At 56.4% G+C, this 22,456-nt stretch overlaps 1 protein-coding gene across 1 annotated transcript; it reads left to right on the plus strand.

Moving 5' to 3' along the window:
- The first annotated feature begins 480 nt into the window (after positions 1-480).
- On the plus strand, positions 481-12,138 carry DNAL4 (dynein axonemal light chain 4). The gene is made up of 4 exons (XM_055329343.1): positions 481-580; positions 7,597-7,807; positions 9,664-9,747; positions 11,050-12,138. Exons 2-4 carry the CDS (start codon positions 7,739-7,741, stop codon positions 11,212-11,214), a joined length of 318 nt encoding a protein of 105 aa, XP_055185318.1. The 5' UTR covers positions 481-580; positions 7,597-7,738; the 3' UTR covers positions 11,215-12,138.
- Positions 12,139-22,456: the final 10,318 nt, after the last annotated feature.

Consider the following 22,456-nt stretch of genomic DNA (forward strand, 5'->3'; position numbering starts at 1 on the left):
TCTTTCCTTTCACACTTTAACTCTTTGAACCTTAGTGTAGATGGGGTTACGAATACCATTACCTTAAAAAAATTGTGGTAAGAATCAGGTGAAATACTCGCTGCAAAGCCTAGGGGTTTGTTGTTGTTGTTGTTGTTTTTAAGCCTAGTTTTTGTAGTGCTAGTTGTTACTAGGCTTTTGAGATCCTAATAAAGTAGTATCTTAGTGTCAAGACACCAACAAATTGTGATTTCAAGTGGCTAACAGAAGCGCTCAAGGTAACACCGCCCTTCAAAGTTTGTCTCTCTAAAAGGTCCACTCCCGCACCCCCCTGGCCCCTCAGGCCCACTCAAGACGACTAAGACTGAAGCCCCGCCTCCCCGGCCTCCAGCCACGCCCCCTTCCGTACAAGCTGTACGTTGTAGGGGGTCTTTACCATTGATTGACGTTTGCATTCACCAATAAAAAGTGAAATCCCCGTCAACGTCCGGTGAGGGGGCAGGACTTCCTTGTTGTTGCTAAGACACTCTTGTTTCGCTCCTTGACAACCCTGGCGGGGGTGCGCTAGCTGCGGCCCCGGCTCCGGCCCCCGCGGGAGCAGGTGAGGCCCCGGGGCGCGGCGGGCAGCCGGGCGGGGAGGGCCGGCCCGAGTCGGGGCCGAGAGGCGTCGCGGGGCGGGTGGGGCCTTGCCCACCGCGGAGGCCCCACCTCAGTCTCCCGCCTGCTGGTCCCCAGCCCCGGCTCCTCCCAACCCCCACCCTCCCATTTCGGAGACCGATTCGCTGTGGCGACTCCGCGGGCAGCTCCTTCCCCACACACTCGAGGCCCCGGCCCGCCGCGCGGTGCCCCAGCCTCCCTGACCCGAGCTCCCCACCCCACCCCATCCCCGCCGCGACCCCCACCAGGACCTTGATTCCCCCAACGTTTCGCGAAATAATCCCCCCACTCCCGCGGCTGCATGGGTGGTCGCGCTCGTCTTGGCCCAGACTGCTTGACTTGGACAGTTGGTGACGTGCGGGGACTCCGGGCTGGTCATTTCCTTCTTTGGGCCTCAGTTTCCCCATCTGTAAACAGAAGTCGGATTGAATAATCTCTAAGGCCTCTTGGACTCTGACGTCCTAGAATGTGATTCTTGATCCAGCGATAGGCTTCCGTGAGGATGTGCTGCCCACGGAAGTTACCGGGTGCAGTGAACAGAACTTGGCAGACCTGATTTGGATGCCCAATTACAGGGCCTTAGGGAGCTACCTGACCTCCCTGGGCTCCAGGCTGAGGATATATAAAATCAGGATGCGTTAGGCTATCTCCTTGGGGAATTCTGAGGGTAATAGGAATTGAAGTATGAGGAGTCCAGTCCAGGGGAGGTTTAGTATTTGTTACTTCACTTCCTTTGTCTCTTACTTCCCTGGTTCTTCTGGCTCTGAGAAGTGTCACCAGCTCCCTTAGTGTCAGCCGTCCTTTCTTCATGTGACCCTTGAATCCAGGCCTCCTGCTCTGATCTTTCTCCTGGGCTTCCTTGGTTAGGGATGCTTCGGGGTGGGGGTGCGGGTGGGGGTGAGGGTAGGGTGTGATGGATTGCCGCGGTGGTTGGACTCAGTAGCTTCCATTCTGTGCCTGACAATCCGTGATTTGGTAGTTACCTACTCCTGACAAGACACCTCCATTTGCATGTCTCACCAGCAACTTAAACTCAGTTCTAAAATCAAACTGACCCACTTCTTTACCTGTCCATCTGTTCTGACTTGCCGTCTTTCTCAGTCACGTGGCCACCGTGCCTCACTCTGCCATTGCCCATCCCACTCAGGCAGTTGTCAAGTTGCTTTGATTCTGCGTCCTCAAGGACCTCACATCTCCATTCCTGAAGCTACCATCCTGGCTCAAGTCTTTAAGTCTTGAGTGCCTGTCACCTGAGCCAGGGCCGTAGCTTCCTGACTGGTGTCCCTACCTCCAGTTTTTTTCTGGGTTTACCCAGCCCACCAGAGTAGTTGCCTGAAAACAATGCATGTCACCAAACCCCAAGAGACCTCCAAAGGGCTTCTCATTCCCCACAAGGTTAGATATTAGAGCCCTTCTAATACTTCTATACTTCCGCAACCCAACCCCAGTATTTTTTCCCCAGGCTTTTTTCTCCTGTGTCAGGTTCTGTCCTCGAGCCAAATTTGACCACTGGACCTTCCAGAAAATGCTTTGAGCTTTCTGCTTTGATATCACTGTGTTTGTTCATCTCTCTACCCTCGTCCACTTGCCAGGATTCCCACTCAAATGCTGCCTATGCCACCAAGATGTGTCTGCTCTCCTCTCCTCTGCCCCTTCTAGAACTCTCCGCCTCCCTTTCTCTGCACCTGCCTTGTGGCATGTACTGCTTGGTTAGTTCCTTGTATATGTGTGTTGGTCTCTCAGATTATAAGCTCCTTGAAAGCAGACACCGTCTCTTGCTTATAGTGGAGTCGTTGAAAAGGCATCATCTTGAAGGCCTATATACCTGAGGGAGTCTTAGCTCCTCCCATTTATTAGCTGGCTAGAAAGTCACTTTCCTTTTCTCAGCCACCGTGGTCATCAGAAAAGTAGGGATGATAGTGCCTGTCTAACAGAGTTATTGGGGAGGGGGGACAGTAAGATCCTGGATGTAGAACACCTATCCTGTTGCCTTGCTCAAGGTCAGTGTCCCATAAATAGTGGATGGATTTAATAGGTCTGCTCCTTTCCCAGGGAGCAAATGAAATATAATTTAATCACAATGTAGATATCTGTTGGGCTTTTGCCATGTGCCAGACACTGGTCTCTGAGCTCTGGGACATCTACAGGAGAATAGATAAGGTCTTTCAGCCTCAGGTGATTGTCTGGACTTGACACGCTGCTAAGTCGTGACTGGTTGTGAGATGTCACCGGTAATTAGTAATTGTGAATGATAAAAATAAATAATGAGTGCTAACTCCAATTTATTTCTGTAATAATGTCATTCGTAGTCCCTTACGTTCAAATCTGTTCTCTTGAGTGGGAAAGGGGGGGTGGGAAACTGCGTAATCCACTGTCTGTGGGAAGCATCTGTTCTTGTGTAGAGCTAATAGCTATGATGGTTTTGACTTTTTGCTATACTTTGCATATTGACAAAAATGTTTGGGATTTCATCCAGATTTGGGTATGTTGGTGAGAGGGTACCACGTGAGTCAGTATTGCTTATTGTATTAGGTTACGCATAAAGAAAATGTCTTGATCTCTTCATCTGTCTTCCTCCCTCCTCCAGCATAGTCTAAGGCACAGCAGAAGTATTCAGTGGACCTCAGAAAATGAGAAAAAATAAGGGCAGTGTTAAAAACAACACCACCAGCACCAACCTCCTGTGTGTGTGTATGTATGCACGTGAGCGCACATGTGTGTGTGAAGGGTAACTGTCTTTTCTGAGGACTGTCTTTTATTCTGCAACCATCTCCTCCTAACTCTTAAAACCTTCCTTTATAGTAGATGATGTGTTCAATTCTCTTGCTTAGCATAACTTAAAAATGCAATCCTGCGTTTGTTCCCCCTTTCTAAACTGATCTATGAGATCCATAGTTGAAATCCCTGTTGCCTCCTAACTTCACCACCATCTTGGATGAATGCTCCCAGGTCCTTAGATTTCTTTCTCCTTCCTTTGCCAGCTTTGCTCTGTGTTTGCCAGAAGGCAGAGGGTAGACGTGGCCAGCAAAGGCATAAGGATAACCAAGGTACACAAGTGTGGATCCCAGATATGGCTAGGCACACCTTAGACAGGTGGCTGGACTGGGATGCTGAGAATTGAAACTATTTGCATTTCTGTCTGTCTCCGACTTGCTTGTGGCCGGGAAAAGGGCATAGAAGATAGAATGAGAAGAGTAGGTATGGGTTTGGATCCTGGCTCCGTCATGGCTGGCTGTGTTCCCTTTGGCCAGCCTCAAAACCTTTCTGAGCCCCAAGTGCCTTATCTGAGAACGAGAAGTGGATGCTGCCCTCACAGGTGGTTATGGGGAAAAATGAAACAATGAATGAAAACCCAGTGTACCTACACCACTAGCGCCGGCCACAGCTTGTTCTACAGAATTTTCTTGTGACTTTTGTCCATCCATGCTACTATTGTGGTTTGTAGAGTGACCACTCAGTAAGTATTGGTTTGTTTGGCTGAATGTTTAGATGTTTAGCTGAACTAGTATATGAAGAAAGAAGTTGCAGGTCCCCCTCCTACTGTACCAGCAACAAGAGCTGACATTTACTGTGAGGTAGTCTACGCTTCATCCCAATTTCCAGATGAGATGTGAATCCGGAGCTGCCTGTGGAACCTGCACCCAACAACCGCCATGTCCTGCTCTGAGTGTGGCCTGCCATCTCTCAGATCCTGATGGTTACTGGGGGTACCCCGAACTCCACAGGCCAGGAGTGTTCTGGGCATTGAGCGGCTGGGGGCACCCTCAGAGGACTAGCAGACACTTCGGGCCTCATTTCCCAGAATCCTTCATTTCTCCTCCCAACCCTCTCACATCCCCTAACCCCCTTAAGGATTCTTCCAAAGCAAAATAATACATGACGACTGAGGTCAGTGTCACAAAAGAACAGGGCACAGAAAGCAAAGGGCCGCTGGCTTTTTCAAGGCGATGACAGGAAGGGCCCTGTCTGTGCCCCCTGTTGCCTAGGAGAAGCCTCTCAGCAGACACAGGCGAGGCTGTGTAAAGCACGCAGAGAGGCCCTCAGGGGTGGAGGAGAGCAAGGGGCCAGAGAGGTCACGACTGCCACCAGCCTTGCGCACAGGGACATCTCGGGACTGGTACCCAGCAGATTCAAGGACCTTGGCCGTGGGCACACTTACATTATTAAAGGGCTCTCTTTTAGGCCTGATGCGACTTCTTTCTGGCCTGGAGCTGTCAGGCACACACGTTTTCACGGAAGATTGATAAGGTTATTAAAACCTCTGGGGCGGCTATTTTTGGTAGCGTTCTTCCAGCTGGGTTTTAAATTGCGGCTGGATGACTATAGCTGCACTATAATGATACAGCATCATAAAAGATTCTCCTACCTTTCTGTATTTGGAAGCGCATCATCTTTAACTGTTCCTTTTTATTCTGCAAGTCTCTTCCCTTTTGGATCCCCAGAAGTATGGATAGCGGTTAGGAAAAGCCATTTGCAATCATGGTCCTTAATATAAACGTGGTTGAATGATGTTGATAAAGTCCTGGCTAACGGCAGGGCGGCAGTAAGAGCAGCACAGTGAGAAAAGTGCACGGGGCTTTGCAGTTTCCAAATACTTACATGCCTATAATTGATGCTCGACCCAGATCTCTAAGAACGAGAAGATGGGTTTATCCCATTTCACAGAGGTGGAAACCAAGGCTCAGGTTCAGTTACTTGCCCAAGACTACAAAGTAAGGAAGAGACCGGAATTCATTTTGCCTAGAGAACAGGCATTCAAGCCTAAATACTCTGCTTCCTGGTTCCCCACTCGCGCCCGCCCCACCCCCCCACCCCCAATATATACCTGTCCCAGTGGCTTTTACCCCTTCATTCCTGAAGAATGACTTTGGTAATACCTCTGACCTCTGAGTCCTGTTTCATTCAAGATTCCATCCACTGAAGCAGAATCTGAGCAGCCGCAGCCCTGCCCTTCCTAAGGGCCTGCACGTGCACACTTGCCTCGATCCCCTCCCAGGCCACTCCAGGCCGGCACACGTGAGCCCTGAGAATAAATTGGATCAAATTGAAATATTTAGGTGGAAGAGGCCCCTGCAGCTGCTGAGGACTCAGTGTTCATCATTTTAAGCTGAAAATCTTGGCAAGTCAGCAAACCGTAAAGCCCTTTGCCTTTGGTCATTGCCATGGCCACCACCTCTGTGACACCTTGATAACGTGGAGAATGCAGCAAGCAAGTGGCCTTTGTGAAAGCCAGGAGGACAGGATGGAATTGGAGATGGGTCTTAACATTCATGAGCAAAGACCAAACAATTCACTGAATTTTGTGAACTAAGAAATGAGGAGGAGGAAGTACAATGAGGTGGTGCCTGGTCATTTGCCAGCTTCCACATAGAAACAGAAGTTGCTAATATCTGAGTGCTCCACATGTCCAGAATTGATGAGATAAGAGGAGCCGTCTGTCCACTGGCAATCAGAAAATACCAGTGTTGCGTGGTGGCAGAGTCGGTGGCAGGCTTCCAGCCTTGTTCGATGGAGCCCACCAAATGGGGTGGCGCAGAAGGCTTCCAAGACATCAGAGAGTGGGCAAAAATTGAGAGCATGGCCCAGAAGGACATAGAAAGCTCAGCACTTGGCCACACAAGGGCGGAGTTCACGTTAGAACATGGTCACCAACTGGTCAGACATCAAATGTGCTGGGGTCACAGGAACCATGCTGGTGGTGGCTCCCGTGTGTTGGCGCTGTGAGGAGGGCCCACCCAGAGTGTCAAAGCGCAGGTCTGCAGCTCACTAGCAAGACTTCAGGCTGACCAAGTAGCAGCTTCAGGCCTCCATTTGTACAGGCCTCCCCGTGGGCTCACTGCAGTAGTGAAGCGCTAGGGACTGGACACCTAGCAGGTGTCACCTGTCATCACTGCCCGTGAATTACTCTGCTAGTATCTTCCAGCTTTGGTGACTGTGCCATGAAAACAAACCTAATTGGAAATGTGAGACATACTGGAGCAACATACAACAGGGTTGTATTTGTCCAGCATAGATGGTTAAACGGGGCTGACTGCACGGTGGTTTGTACACATTCTTCTGAGGTGAAGAAGTCTTTGAGTTCTAGGATAAATTGAATTGTAGAATAAAGAAAAACACCAGGATTTCTAGCAATGCTCCCAGACATTTAGGATCTAGGCTCATCTCTTTAGGAAAAGTCCCATCTGTTATTACATAACTAGATCTGGAAAGAAAAGAATCCAAACATATGTATTAGGCTTTATAACTTTCTGTTCATATGCACACACGTCTCATGTATGTAGCCACGTGCTGGGCACTGTGTTAGGCGCTTTACATACAGTGTCTCATCTGATCTCTTCCAGCCCCAAGAGAGATGTGACCACCCCCGTGTCACTGATGAGGCATCTGAGGCCCAAGGCCACGTGGCTGGTGAACAGTAGAACCAGCACAGACACCCAGGCCTTATACCTTCTGGACCAGCCAGACAGGACAGGGAGGCCTGAGCTGGGAGCCTGGCCTGCCCAGGAGGACCGGAGCTGCTCCCATTCCTTCCTCAGATCGGGGACCTGTGGAAGGAGGCACCTGCTTGTCCATAAGCCCAGGATTGTCGCTCTTGACCTTGACATTTAACTTTCTCACCACGTGTGCTAGGAAATAAGGACCAGGTACATTAGAGCGCCTGGAGAGTTGCTGCATTTGGTACTTGCGAGCTCAAGGCTCCATCCTCGGCCTGGCCCGCAGTCAGTATTTGTCTTGATAATGACAGTGTGGGCTTATAGCAGCATACCAGTGTGTTCTTAACCACCGGGTCCCAGCAGCTCGTGTTGACTCATCCTCCCGTCTGCAGACTTGCTGGCCATTTGGAAAAGGATGTGGAGGAGTTAAGACGGGGAGGTGTCACATTGTCGGTGAGACATTTCTAATTTGTGATGTATGGGTTTAAAGCCAACTCTTTCTCCTGGTTTTTCCTGTTTTCTACAGCACCCCTTGAGGAAAGACATTTTCTGCTCCCACCCAGTTGGCAGGGCCTGCTTCCCGAATCTCCCAGGCGTGTCGTAACTGCCAGTGCCAGCACCTCCTGAGAGCCCCGCTCCCTCCTTCCAGAGGTCACAGTGGAAGGATCATGGGAGAGACAGAAGGGAAGAAAGAGGAGGCTGATTATAAGCGACTGCAGACCTTCCCTCTGGTCAGGGTAAGCCCCAGGGGAGGGCGGCAGGGCCACACAGCCTTGGAGTGAGGCAAGGAGCTGGTTCCCCACATGACAGCGGAAGAAGAAAGGCAAGGGCTCTGTGGGCTCTGATCTAGAGGTCAACAGCGCTTCATTCCGTCATCCATTCATTCATTCAACAAGTCTTTACTTAGGCCACCTACCACACGTTGGGCACTGTTCTAGGCACTGTGGATGTAGCCGGGAACAAGACAGAGCCTAGGCCACGTGAAAGAGAGGCTTAAGGAACATAATTCCAGTCCTTAGTGCTTTAAAGAAAAATAAAGCAGGTGTATGGGGCTAGAGAGTAGAGGTTAGCTTCTGGAAAGAGTTCTCTGATCAGAGACGTGAATAAAGTTGGGGAGATAGCCTTGCAAATGTCTGCGGAAAAACATTCCAAGCAGGAGAAACGGCGAGCACAGAAAACCCAAGTTGGGAGTGAGCTCTGTGTTTTGGAGGAACAGAAAGAAGGCCGGTAGCTGGATCAGAGTGCTGAGATGGGTGGCAGGACATGAGGGCCAGAGTGACAGCAGGCCAGATCTCACAGGTGCGCCAGCCACTGTGACAGATGTGGTGAGGAGCATGGATTCTATCCTGAGTTCAAAGGTGAACAGTGGATGTTTTATTTATTTATTTTTTTAAAGATTTTATTTATTTATTCATGAGAGACACAGGGAGAGAGAGAGGCAGAGACACAGGCAGAGGGAGAAGCAGGCTCCATGCAGGGAGCCCGACGTGGGACTCGATCCCGGGTCTCCAGGATCACGCCCTGGGCTGAAGGTGGCACTAAACCACTGAGCCGCCCGGGCTGCCCACAGTGGATGTTTTAAACAGAGGAGTAATGTGATCCGTTTGGTTTTTAAAAGATCACTCCAGCTGTTGTAAGGAGAATGGGTTTTAGGGGACCAGAGTGGAAGGGGGGAGACCAATGAGGATGCTACTGCAGGGGCCCAGAGAGATGAGAGGGTGACTGGGTCGAGGTCATGGAGTGGAGGTGGACATGGTCACAGTCAGGTCGAGGCAGTAGAACTCACTGGCGTGTTGGGAGCCGAGTACGAGGGCCCACGATAGTCAAGCTAACTCCTGAGCTTAGATGAGAAATTGGTGTCAATTACAAGAGTAGGAAGATGGAGGAAGAGTAGGTTTGTGGGGAAAATCGAGTTCTCTTTTAAACATCTTAGTGAGATTGTCAAGTAGACAGCTGGACATAGGAGTCTGGAGCCAAAAAAAAAAAAAAAAGGTTATAGCTGGGAATGAAAATGTGGGAACCCTCCCCATGTAGAAGATACACAAATCCACAGGACAGGGTGGGATCTCCTAGAGGCGAGATTGCTGGGGAAGAGAGGGGGTGGAGACGAAGCCCAGGATCCTCCCGCAGTCAGGAGGAGGAGGGGGATCCAGCGTAGTGGATGAGAGAACAGCCAGAGGCAGGAAAAACCAGGACCGTCAAGAGCAGCCAAGCTGTCTCTTCACACTTTTGAGGTGAGATCCAGCTGTGCTCTGGGGCCGCTTATAAGCTATTTCTGTAACCGGCATCCCCTCCTGCCTGGGCCAGCCTCCTTCCCCATGTCTGCTGGCTGGAATGTGATGCTGATGAAGCTTCATGCCCTCGCAGAGGGGCCTGGGCATTAGAGCCCACTTGGTTCTACTGGATTCCGTGTCCTCTGCCCCCCAGCCACACACCCCGAGTCAGGATATGAGTCACTCTCTGGGCTCTGCCCAGGGCTGTGCCAGGGCAGCTACCCAGTGTCCATGCCTTAAGCTTGGGACAGAGAGGCCAGCCCAGAAGGCCAGGTCACGGGCTAAGCCTCTCTCTGTTTGTCCCCCTGCCCTGTCTCTAGCATTCGGACATGCCAGAGGAGATGCGAGTGGAGACCATGGAGCTATGTGTCACGGCCTGTGAGAAATTCTCCAACAACAACGAGGTATTGCCATCGGTACAGGCGGCCTCTTGTGCCTTTGGTGACCCCCGTGGGTGAATCGAGTGGCCCCAGTTCGCACATCCAGCTCCAGAGAGTTTTACTGGGACCTGGCTAGCACCTTTGGAAGCATTGAAAGCCCAAGGAAGGCCAGCAAGGGAAGAGGCTGGTGCTGTCTCCAGGCACTGGTCTGCTGGTCATGTCCAGCCCCAGAGGGCTCTCCGTAATGCCCTGCCTGGGGTCCCCGTCTCAGAAGGCCTGCTGAATAGGGTACCTTTCCCCTTGGCTCCATCCCAGTGGAGAACAGCGCCTGGCCAGGCATTCATTCATGTATCCATTCATCCATTCAGACAAGATGTGAGACACCATCTCTCGTGCCAGTCACTGTTCTGGGTGCTGGGGGTACGGCCAGTCGGCATTGACGCAGGAACACCCTTCATCAATCTGGGGATGAGTGAGAAAGTATCATGGCAGCCAGTGGGGAGGCAGCCCCCGGCCCATGAGAGCTCGGGCCTCAGGCCAGCCAGGCCCAGGTTCACATGCTGTCCGCAGCCTTCCGAGCTCTTTAACCTTAGACACCCCTTCTCGTCTCTGAGCCCCGGTGTCCTGGTCTGTAATGGGGAGTCAGACGCTGCATCCTCCCTGGGCACTCGTGAGGATGTGTGCCAAGGTGGTGCGGGCACAGTGCTGGTGCTAGCACGCACCTGAGCGTGGGACTGCCCCCCCCAAGGCGGGCTCCTCTGCCCCTCCCTAGACATCGTGCCAGAAGAAGCTTCTTGAAAGAACCAGCACAGGAAGGAGTGGGGGCTGTTGCCATAACTGAGGGAAGGAGTCTGCCTTCTCTTCTCAGAGCCCCTAAACCCATTAGGGAAAAGCCCTTCTGTGCCCTGAAGGGAAAGCCAACACCTAGAAGTGAGGATGGTCACATACAATCCGCAAGGTGCTCTTAGGCTCTCAGGTTGTCAGGGACAACCCGCCCGAGCACAGCCTGGCTGTGCTGACACCAAAAACAAGCCGTAAGGGGTAGTGCCAGAGCTCAGACCCAGAGCTCTGTCTGCAGACCCGTGTCTGCTTTCCCTCCCTCACCACTGTCTTCCTGACTGGTAGGGTCATGTCTGTTCTTCTGTCCCTGTGTTATAGCCCCTGGCAGGGGTGGGGGTGCAGCCAGGGTGGAAACCTTTTCTGCAGGTTCCAGAGCAGAACAGCAGCAGGGCCACAGGCTCCTCTCTTGCCAAGACTTCTGCTTCCCAGAGAGGAGGTTGACTTGTGCCCCCTCCTACCCCCTGACGATTGTCCTCTCCATTCCAGAGCGCTGCCAAGATGATCAAGGAGACCATGGACAAGAAGTTCGGCTCCTCCTGGCACGTGGTCATCGGCGAGGGCTTTGGGTTTGAGATCACACATGAGGTGAAGAACCTCCTCTACTTGTACTTCGGGGGGACCCTGGCTGTGTGTGTCTGGAAGTGCTCCTGACACTGTCCCCAGCCCTGCCCCCGTCCCCTGCAGGGCCTCTTCCCTCCGTCTATCAGGGGACGGGGGAACAGCCCCGGGCAGGTCCTGGTTTTTCAAAGGAGAGTCTGGGGTCTTTCCTTTCACCCTTTCATACCTGTGTGTGAGCGTGTGGACATCTTTCCCCAGGCTCCCAGCGTGTGAAGGGGAGGGCAGGCTGTGGTCTCGATGCAGGGGAGGGTGGGAAATGTGACAGGGTAGGAGGGCAGGGAGCTGGAGCTTTTGTCACAAGGACATGCCAGCCCCACCTTGCTGGGGGGCTGCCCTCTCCTTGCCTCCCCCGGAGCCCCCGGCCCTCCCACCCCCAGCACTGCTGGCAGGTGTTCGCTGTCCTTGTCTTTAGTGGCCATACGCAGGATGGCCCCAGGAGGAGCCTGTCCTCTCAAGGAGGCAGCTTCTCCCCTTGTCCTCTGGAGAAGTGGTGACCACCCAGAAGCCCCTTCCCAATCTGACCCCAGGCTGAACAAACCACTGCATCTCATTGGACCAATAGCTCCAGAGTCCCCGGCTTTGGCATGAGGAACAAGCAGCCTCTCCCTTGTCCTCCCCTCCCTTCCCAGCCGCCAGGCCGTGAACCTTTTGTACCGCCTCCACCCATGCACTTGGTAACCCGTGGCAGAGGGTGTGGGTGTCACTGAGCCTCCGGCGAGGCTCCCGGGCCAGGAGTGCACTCACCATGAGGCCTGTTTCGGCAGGGAATCCTGGCCTGCCAGCTACTTCTCATCAGGGACCGCATGCTAATTTGTACTTCTTATCTCTGCTGGGTTTTCTATATTCTTTTTTGAGCGTGGGGAGAAGGGTTTTAGTAGAAGGGTGAATCCTATTTTACACAGCGGTCTTATTTATATAAATGTCTTGGTTTTTACAATTAAAGTGACCAAAAATGGACCTTGACCTACAGCCTCCTGAGGTTTGGGGAGGTTGGACTCGGGATTCTCAGGCTGTGGTGGGTCCTAGGAACCCAGAGAGTCTTCTGGTTGTATAGGGAGGCTACTAGAACGTTGTCGGGCACAGCCCCCATCACCCCAGCCCTGCCCCCTCACTATCACGGCCCAGCTGGGGGGCGGGCTGCATGCCGTTGCTGGGGACACAGGGACACTGATTGAGACACACCCTCCATGGCCAGACTGAGCTGCCCTGAAGACATTTTCAGTGTAACATCATGAAGTCATAACTGTTGAGTGGCAGGCCCCAGGCGCAGGGACACAGAGATGGGAAAGCGCAGACCTTGCCCTTGGGGAGCTCACCAGAGGAAGTAGTCCGGAGCAACACCGGACACCGGATCCCGTGCGGGATCCTGACCTGAGCAACCCAGTTGTTTCAACAGGACAGGGAAAGGGATGCGACCAAAGATGAGCCAGGGCCTACCAGGAAGAGGAAGGATCGCCTCCGCACCCAGCGCAGGGACGGAGGGTGTGAGGGGCCTCTGGAGGCTGAGGGCTTTCCTGGGACGGGGGTGGGCTGCCCCAGGCCCAAGGCAGAAGGGATTTGAGGATGAGGGGGGCACACTGTGGGACTGTGAAGCCCCCTCGGCTCGGAGCTGGCCCCTGAATTCAGATCTCAGACCCTCAGATGCTGGCCTGCAAGGGGCTGGAACAGTCTGCCCTTCACAGCCTTCGAGGCCCCCGGGGATGGCCCACCGAGGACACTCAGGCCTGGGAGTCTCGGCCCCCAGGCCAGGAGTGCACTCACCACGAGGCCTGTGCCCAGGCCAAGTCCATCTGTAACAGATCTGTCGTTGCACAGGCCAGATGGTGTGGCTTCGGTTGGCTCAGGTATGCTCACACAGGCCGGCGCAGCCGGGCAGGGAGATGGGTGCTGGTGGGTCACCCGTGCATGAAGCACTCACTGACTTGGTGCCGTGCGGGATCCTGACCTGAATAAAGTGGGACAGCAAGGACTAGCAGCAGTCGGAGTCCCCCCCACAGGCTGACCCAAGGCTGGAGAGATGGGGGGTGCACCAACAGGACCCCCAGGAATGGGGCGCTGGGGCCTGGAATAGCTGTGGTTTATTAGCTGCCCGCTTTGCGTCTGTTTTCTCCTTTCATCTGCCACCTGTGGCTGCCAAAAAGGGAGGCTGGCTCAGCCTGCAACCGAGGTGGTGGGGGCAGCATTTGGGAGCGTGGGCTCTGAGGTCCACCGATCTGGCTCAGGCCCGGCCCTGTGCTCCCTAACCTCTCTGTGCCTCGGTTGCTTTGTCTGCAGAATTAGGGCTAGAAAGCACCCTCCCGAGGCTGCTGAGAGCCTCGGGCCGACATCTGGGGCAGGTGACCCCAAGGGGTACGTGCTGTTACTGTCTTGATGTGCACCTTTGAGCCTGCTACTTCTCTTCCCACCTGATACCCGGTCCTGAGGATGGGGTGGAGGTTCAGCGACGTGGGGCTGGTAAGGGGCTGGCCCTCGCAGGCATGTGCTACAGCAGAGCTCCCCAGGTCCAGGCAGTGGACCCCCCCCCCACCTGCCGCCCCATTCCTGCTCCCATCTAGGGTATGGTCCCTGTTGGGCAGGGTCAGGTGACCGAGCACTGTGGCAGCAGTGTTGCCCAGGGATTTCGTCCTTCTGCTCCCTGAGACCGGGGCTGGCCACGCTCACCCCGACCTTCCTCCCACGGCCGTCCCCGCTCCTGGCCGGTGGTTCAACAAGCATTCACTGACAAGAGTGGAAGAGGAGGGGCGTGATGAAGAACACCTGCCCGCGGCAGCGAGCGGCTCGAGGTCTGTCGAGGGCAGACCCAGGAACAGAAAAGCAAGAGGCATTTAAACCATCCACGAGGAGGAGAGAGGACAGGGGTCAAGGAAGTACGGAGTTCAGAAGAGGGAGTGGCTCACTGCCCAGGGCACGGCGGTTGGGGGGGAAGCCTCACAGAGGAAGGCCAGGGTGTCCTCGGGGCCCGGGGACACTGCCGAGGTTCCAGGATGGAGAGCAGGTGGGCCAGAGTTGACCAAAGGGCAAGGTCAGGGCTTCGCTGGGCAAGAGGAGGAAGACCCTGCCATCCGTTGAATGCGTCCCACCTGGCGGGCACTGGTTCCGTCCCTCGAGACCACGACGTCCTGCGTCCTCAGCAGCCCCCCAGGCGATAGACACTGTCCCCGGTTATGAGTGAGGGCTGGGAAGTGGCGAGCCAGGACCTGCAGCTGGGCGCGTGGGCCCAGGCCTCCTCACTGCCTCTGCTCGGACCAGGCAGCCGGGCACCAACCTGGTGGAAGGGGGGCCACAGCCTCGGCTTGCCCGCCCGCACCTGGTCCCCCTGCCAGGCCCAGCCAGGCGCAGCCTTGTTCACAGGCCAGGTTGCCCGCCCCACGCCACAGGGCTCCGTAGCTCGGCCTGAGAGAGCGGGAGGTCAGACTGAGCAGTCCAGAGTGGGGGGCCGGGGGAGCCAGCAGGCACTGGGCAGTCACTGTGAGGAGGCGAGGGGGGAGGCCCCCAGCTGCAGTGGGCATGCCACCGCTGGGCACACCGACTTTGAAGCGCTCGGGGTGGCCTGTGGAGAAATCCGCTGAATGTTTAATGCCATCTTAGAAGGGAGGCCAAGAAGCTCCAGGATCCCACTTAACCTACTTCCTGCCTCTCTGGAGAACAAACAGGCAGGCAGGAGGGTGGCCCCTTGGGTTGTGGGGTCCCAGCTTAAACCAGTGCCTGCCCCCCCCCCAGCAGGAGGGACTGAGCTGTGAAGCTCCCAGCTCCGAGACATAGAACGTAGGACGAGGACGCAAAAATTCCGCCCTGCAGACCCTCCCCAGTTTGGGAGGGGGATTGTGAAAGTTTAGCCACAACTCCCCACCCTGTTCTATTTTCCTTTTGTTCTCTCATCTCATATTTAAAGCAACCACCTCCCACTGCCAGCTGCTGTCTTCAATCCTTAGAAAGGCCCAGTGGGGGGTGGCGGGGGGGTAAAGAGAGCACTGGAGGCAGAAGAGCTGAATTAGTGTTAATAATGTTCCCAAACTACCAAGCGTGCCAGGCACTTGGCTGAGCATTTTCTGGACTCTGGCTCACTCTGAGGAGGTACTGTCCGCGTCCCCCCCCCCCTTTTCACACAGGGCATCAAGACACGGGGAGGTGAAGCTCCGGGTCACACAGGGCTGGGGAGGCAGAGCTGGGGTTTCTGTAGGCCTGGGACATCAGAGCCCCGGCACCTAAACCTCTCCAGCCCCCCTGCCCTGCTTCCTTTCCAGGAGACTGTGGGGCACTAGAGAGATGCTGGCCATGGACATGGGAGTGCTTTCAGTGGGAGGAGCCAATCCAGGATTTGGGCCAGGGCCAGTGTGGGGTGCCATCCTGCACCCTTGGGCTTCCTAGCCCCGGTACTCTTGGGCCCACAGTGCTAGAGTGTGAACAGCAGGGTGACCACGCAAGCTTGTGCATACACTTCCAGTGACCAGGACCTCAAAAAGCTGGACTAGACCACCCCCCCTTCCACCAAGCCAGGGAAAACAGTCTCAGTGACAAGTACCTGTGAGGCCTTCAGAGTCGCCCAAGCCCTCCTTAAGCCCAGTCTGTACTCCAGCCTTAAAATGGCCTAGTGAAGTGGGGGGTGCCCACCGCCACCAGCAGTGGGAGATGGCTTCACAGAGAACTGGTGACATGCCAGCGGTGGGGTCTGGCCTTGGGCTCAGGTTTCTCTACTGCTCACCAACAGCCTCGAGACATGGTGAAAGTGACAGCTCCGGGCAGCCCGGGTGGCTCAGCGGTTTAGCGCTGCCTTCGGCCCAGGGCGTGATCCTAGAGACCCGGGATCAAATCCCACGTCGGGCTCCCTGCATGGAGCCTGCTTGTTCCTCTGCCTGTCTCTGCTTCTCTCTCTATGTCTCAAACAAATAAAATCTTTAAAAAAAAGTGACAGCTCCTCTGGGACACCTTCCCCACTGCACCCTCGGGACCCCCCCTTCTAGATTCTGACTTTGTGTCCCCAGTGTGCCATATCATCTGTCATGGTATCTACACCTGATACATTTTAGTGACTTGATGGCAGGGACTATGTCTTCTCTCTAGCACAGGGCCTAATATGTATTGAAGATGCATCATGAGGAGTAAGGAAGTGAAAGGATGGACAGATGGATGGATCGGTGATGGTTGGATAGGTGGATGGGTGATGGATGGGTAATGGGTGGATGGATGGATGGATGGATGGATGGAAGGATGGATGGATGGGATGGATGGACAGATGGGTGGATGGGTGATGATTGGATAGGTGAATAGGTGATAAGTGGTGATTGGAGATGGGTGATGGAGGGTGGGTGGATGGGATGGATGGACAGATGGGTGGGTGGACAGATGGGTGGGTGATAGTTGAATAAGTGAATGGTGGGTGATAATGGATGGGTGGATGGAGGACAGGTGGATGGGTGATGGGTGGGTGGTGGGTGAGTAGAAAAGTCCCAGGAAACTTAGAGCAACAGGCACATGAAGCAGGTATATCAGCGATGACAGAGTCAGGGACTGAGCCTTGTCCCTTGAATTCTGATACCCTCTGCCAAGTTCCCAGGCCCCTCACAGAAGGCCTAGGGTTTGTTTGGGACTCACAAAGTCACCCCCGCTTTGGCCTGGTTCCCAAGAAACACGTAAAATCCAGAAGCAGTATGAGTGGATTCCCACAAGTGGGAGAGCATTACAAAGCAGGAAGAGGATGCTGGGTTTGCAATGAGACCTGAAAATCAGTGCCAGCTCCACCACTGCCAGCTGCATGGCCTCGAGTGAGTCCTTCATCTCCTGAGCCCCATTCTCCTCATGTGTAAAATGGTGAGATGTCGTTGTCCTTCTAGCCCAGAGGTCACTGGGAGGATTGAGGGTATAGAGCAGCAATTGAAAGGAGGTCACGAGTTAGCTGCTATTATCAAAGCCTCTGCCAGAGGATTGCCATTGGCAAGTGCAAGGTCAACAGGGCTCCTACACCCTGGGTTGGCCTTTGAGACCATATTCAGCCTCACTTCCTGTCCTCATGGTCTTTCCAGTCATCACTCAACAAATATTTGATGAGCTCCGGGGGAGGAAATGGGCATCCGCTGTGGGGGACACAGATTCTAGAGGGGCTTCCTAGAGAAGCCCATGCAGGAGAGCCGTGGGGAAGCCAGTGGATGTTCAGGATACGTGTGTTCCCAGCCCTGGAAAGCTTCGCCCAAGCCTTCCTAATCGCCCTGGTGGGGGCAGAGTGTCCCCCTTGAGCCCTCATAGTCCTGAGCAGTTGTGGGAGCCAATGCGCTTTGGATTATGTATCACCGACCGAGCTTAGCACAAGAGTGTATACACAGCTGGTGCTCAATAAATGCTTAAATGAATGCCCCTACCCATGTATCCACTTGTGAAATCTTTAAGCATGTTCTTTATGCCGGTTCGGATGGGGCCAGGGACACAGGATGGTGTGACGTGCTTGCCCCCTTCAGGAACCTGCAGTTAGGTGGACATGAGAGCCGCGGGGACAGCTCCAGGTGCAAAGTGCCTGGAGTGCCAGGGAGTGCCCAGGAGGGACGCAAAGCCCAGAGGAGGGACGTTTGAGCCCAACCTTGAACTGGACTGGATGTGGGGTTCAACACGCGGGGAAGGGGAGCACATGCACGAGCACTACCGGCACAGCTGGGGGGAGTGGGGCACGGAGCGTGGGGGAGGGGAGCGGGCCATGAGAGGGGCCAGGCCTGTGGGCCTGAGAGGTCAGGCTGGGGGTGCGAGGAAGGCCACCAGGAGACAGGGAGGGAAGTGGGGCCGGCGATGGTGCGACAACCCATCAGATGCTGGGATGGCGGTGTGGGGGGACAGAGCTCAGTCTTTGAAGGGTGGTCCTCACTCTCCCCCGCCACCCCCAGCTTGGGCCCCATGGGGCTGGAAGGGGCAGCACCACCCTGCAGACAGCCCCGCATCTTTGGAGGTTTGTTGGGGCTAGGGCAGTGGGGTTGGTCTCCGAGTCCTCAGGAGGCCAGCCCCGCCTTCCCCTGGGCCCCTTCTCTCATCAGCACTGATAACTGGGCCCCACCCCCACCCCTGCCTCCACTGCCCCCCCCCCAGGGCCTTGGGCACTCCCTGGACTCCACCTCTGGAGACCCATCGGGAGACGCCCCCACTGCAGCCCCCAGCTGGCTGCCCTGCGTGGAGGCGCCCCTTCCAGGCTGTGGGCCCCATCGAGCTCCGTGGCCCTCCCACCGGTTCCCTAGCGGCCGTGACCCCATCTCTGACTGCTGGGACTTGCTCAGTGGCTCCTTCCTCTTGGGCTCCTCCAGGTGGCCTTATCCCATTCAGGGCCACCGGGGCCTGTCCCTCCTGCCCCCCCCCCCCAGAGACCGAGCCTCTCCCACTTGGCCGCGTGGGAGGTAAAGAGTCTCTGTGAGGACTGCACGGCTCGGACTCCAGGAAGGGGGCTGCTTTCTCTGTCTCAGGCTCCCCTCTCTGCCCTCTTCCTCATCCCTCTTGCTGAGTGTTATATCTGCTGCTGGGCCCTGGGACCCCCGAAAACGGCCAGTCCCTGCCATTAAACAGAGTTTCCTACTCATTGGGGCCTCGGCCACAAACCCCGGTAATTGGTGAGTGCTGTGCTTCCATGAGCTGGGGGTGCCAGAGAGAAGCCTCAGCACCCAGACTGGCCCAGAGGGCTTCTTGGAGGAAGTGGCATCTGAGCTGGGCCTCGAAGGGATTTCCACAGGCCCCGGGTGGTGAGGAGGGCTCAGGCACTGCAGCCGAGGAAGCTAGGGGTGCAAGGAGCCTGCCACAGAGCACCCCCCCCGGGGGGGAGGTGCAAGGCCTCTTGTCCCAGCCCCGAGGGCTTGGGAGAGGCAGCCAGGAGCCCGTAACCTGCTGTGCTAGTCCAATATGGAGCTGGCCGCGGCCATACGGCAGGCAAGGGAGAGCAGGGGTCCTCATCCAGCCCCCCATCCCGATCCTGCTCCCCCCACAGCAGCCAGACTCACCCCCACCTGACAGTCTCCCCAGCTGCCCCGGGATAAGGCCCAACTCCTTGCCCTGGCCTGGGCCAGCCCTGACCCTTAGGTTGGCAGAGGCGTGCCGGCCCTGGGGCACCTGGGGCACCCCCCCCATGGGGTGCTTCTGCATCTGCCTGGCATCATGCCCCGCCTGGCTCTCCCTGCAGAAGGAGGTGGCTCCCAAGAGGATGGTGGCCTCGGGTGAGGCCCAGCGCCCCGCAGGTCCCCAGCCCTCCCCAGCGCCGTCTCCTCCCTGGGGGCCAGAAGTCCCGGGAATCCCAGCCGAAGCGACCCGACTGCTGCGCCCACAATGGTAAACTGTCTCCAAACCCGTGCGGCCAGACCAGGGAGGGGACCCGTGGGCTCCGCCACCAGCTGGCTGTGTCCCTGGGGCCGGCAGCCCCTCTCTGGGCCCATCGCCTCCCCTGCGGCCACGGGCTGACCCTCCAGAGAGGACGATCCTTCCCTGACCCTGGCGGTCCACGACCCCCGGGCGGACCTTTCCCCCCATGAGATCCCCTCCTCGACGCTAGGAGCCCTCAGGGAGGCTGTGCCCGCTGCGGCTGGCGGTGTGGGGCGACCTCCTGTGGCCACCTGTGGGCACAGCATGGCTCAGCCGCGACCGTCTCCCCGGGGCACACGGGGGCGCTGCCCGCACCCTGCTGCCTCCGAGGCCGAGCCACGCCCCCTCTTCAGGTGCATCAGGCCCAGTGGGGAAAGGTGTGGTGGCCTAGAGTCGCAGCCCACTTCCTTCGGACCTTCATTCAAAAACATTTAGTAATCATCTACTGTATACCCTGCCCGGGTGGGGGCTGGGGCAGCAAACTAACAGCAGGCAGGGCCCCCTCCTCACTGAAGTTATGGTCCAGCCAGGCCCTGGCATCTCCCCTTCAGTCTCTGAGCTCCACATGCCCCCCATGCCCGTCCGTCACCTTGCCTGCTCAACAGTCCCCACCTGGCAGGGCCGCCGTGAGGGTGGAGGGGCCGGTGCGTGGGACCTGGCCCCGGGCAGACACCAGAGACTCCGCAGATCAACACCCACCCGGTCCGCCACCCATCCCACCTCCGCACTCTAGCTGTCCAGAGGGCTAGTCCAAGGGCTCCACGAGACGCCCCAAGCCCTGATAGCTTGGCACCTCTGGAGTGCCTCGTCATTTTGGTGATCACTTTGGTGCTGACTCACTTTACTCTCCAGGGAAGGGGTCAAATTAACAGAATTTGATTATGCTTCTTTCAAAATAAGGGCCCTTTCATAGATGGGGGAAGCGCTCTAAAATTGGTCTCTTAGGCCCCTTCGGACTTTCGGCTTGGAGGTTCACTTGAAGCAGGGCAGGGCCCTACGCCTCCCCCAGAGCCAACATGGGCCAGGGGGCCTGGGCACGGAGGACAACGCAGGCCTGTCCCTCTCAGCCCAGGGAGTCCTCCTGGAGAGCAAGAAGGGAGACCCTGGCTGGTCTCCATCCCGTGGCTCGGAGTGTCACCTCTGGAGCAGAGGCCCCCACCCCAACCCTACAGTCACCCGGGGAAGGGACATTTGCCACACTCCACATTCTGCCCACAAAAAAAAGAACAACCCAGGGATGTTCTTCCACAGCCGCTCACACACCTGTGGTTGCACCTGGTGAGGCAGAGTGAAGACGCCGACGCACAGAGAGGTTAGGCACCCGGTGCAGGTCACACAGCCCCTGGGAGCTGAGCAGCAGGTGCGTCCAGAGCAGACGGCGAGTGCAGTGCTCCCAGAGACTCCAGTCCCATTTCGCTGGACCATTTCTCTTGACTTTCGAAAGGCCTTCCTGCGGACCGTTTTTGGAAAGAAGCCAGAGGAGGTAAAGGTGCTGGTGTATAAGGGCGAGGCTCTGGGCCACATTATCCTTCCATCCACACCGCAGTCCTCAAAGTGGGTGCCATTATTCCACTTTGACATATGAGGAAACTGAGGCCCAGGGAGGCAGAGCTACACCTTCTCCCCGCCCCCCTCACCCCACCCCCCGGCCATGCAGTGCCCTCAAAGGTGCAGGATCTTGTCTCTAGTGCTGTGGGCAAGATGCCAAGATACCCCTGACCCCGGGACCTGGGGTCTCCGGCCCAGCATGAGGCTTTCAGCCGCTGGGTCCCCGGTGGAGGGTCAGGTAAGGAGGGGGCAGGGGTCCTTTCTGTCTCATATCGGGGTGACCCAGGGTCAAGAGGCCCCTGCCCACCTCTGCTACTTCTCTGACTTGGAGCAACACCATTCGAAAGGCTGGCTTTCCTCCTGCTAGGTGAGCCTCCATGGCCAGCCCCCCAGTGGCCCCCAGAGCGCAGCCCGACTCCCCCGGAGCACATCCCGGGGCTCCCAGAGCACATCCCGGGGCTCCCAGAGCACATTCCAGGGCTCCCAGAGCACATCCCGGGGCTCCAAGAGCACATCCCGGGGCTCCAAGAGCGCACCCCAATGCCCCCAGAGCACAGCCCAGGGCCCCCAAAGCACATCCTGGGGCTCCCAGAGCACAGCCTGGGGCTCCCAGAGCACATCCCAGGGCTCCCAGAGCACAGCCTGGGGCTCCCAGAGCACAACCTGGGGCTCTAAGACCACACCCCAATGCCCCCAGAGTACATCCCGGGGCCCTCAGAGTGCACCCCAGGGCCCCCAGAGTGCAGCCCAGGGCCCCCAGAGCACATCCCAGGGCCCCCAGAGTGCAGCCTGGGGCTCCAAGAGCACATCCTAGGGCTCCAAGAGTGCACCCTGGGGCCCCCAGAGTGCAGCCCGGTCAGCGGGGCTCCTCAAGCTCACCTGCCCCTGGGTTTCCCTGTCCCCACCTGGCCTCCCCTGCCAGTCACCAGATGCTGCCTTGGACAAGCCCTCAAGTCTCCCAGCCTGGCTTCCTGCGAAGGTGATGATCAGCCTCCTCCTCACGTTTCAGAGATTTAACTGAGCTCACAGGTGTAAGGAAAGGGGCCCGAGCCTGCCCAGTGTGAGACCAGCTGCCAGGTAGAGTCACAAACAAAGGTGCGGAGGCAGGAAGCAGCCTGACCGGTGCGGGAGCCGTAGGCCAGTTGCTGTGGCTATTACTGGAAACTGAGGCGAGAAGGGAACAGGCTGGGGACAAGGGTGCAGGGAGGAGGCTCTGGGTGGGGCTTGCTGGCCTGAGTCGTTCCAGGGTGCTGGTCCCATAATCTTGCCTCCCAGCTAAATGACAGGGCCCTAGTGCTTACTGCTCTGTGTTCACTTGCAAGTGACCAGGAAGCCTGGGGGCCGTGGGGGCTGGCGAGCCACTGTTCCAGCTGAAAGGGATCTGTGCTCTGTGGGCACATCCTGGATCTCC

Source organism: Nyctereutes procyonoides, unplaced genomic scaffold (genome assembly GCF_905146905.1).
Source record: "Nyctereutes procyonoides isolate TBG_1078 unplaced genomic scaffold, NYPRO_anot_genome, whole genome shotgun sequence".
Classification (NCBI taxonomy): domain Eukaryota; kingdom Metazoa; phylum Chordata; class Mammalia; order Carnivora; family Canidae; genus Nyctereutes; species Nyctereutes procyonoides.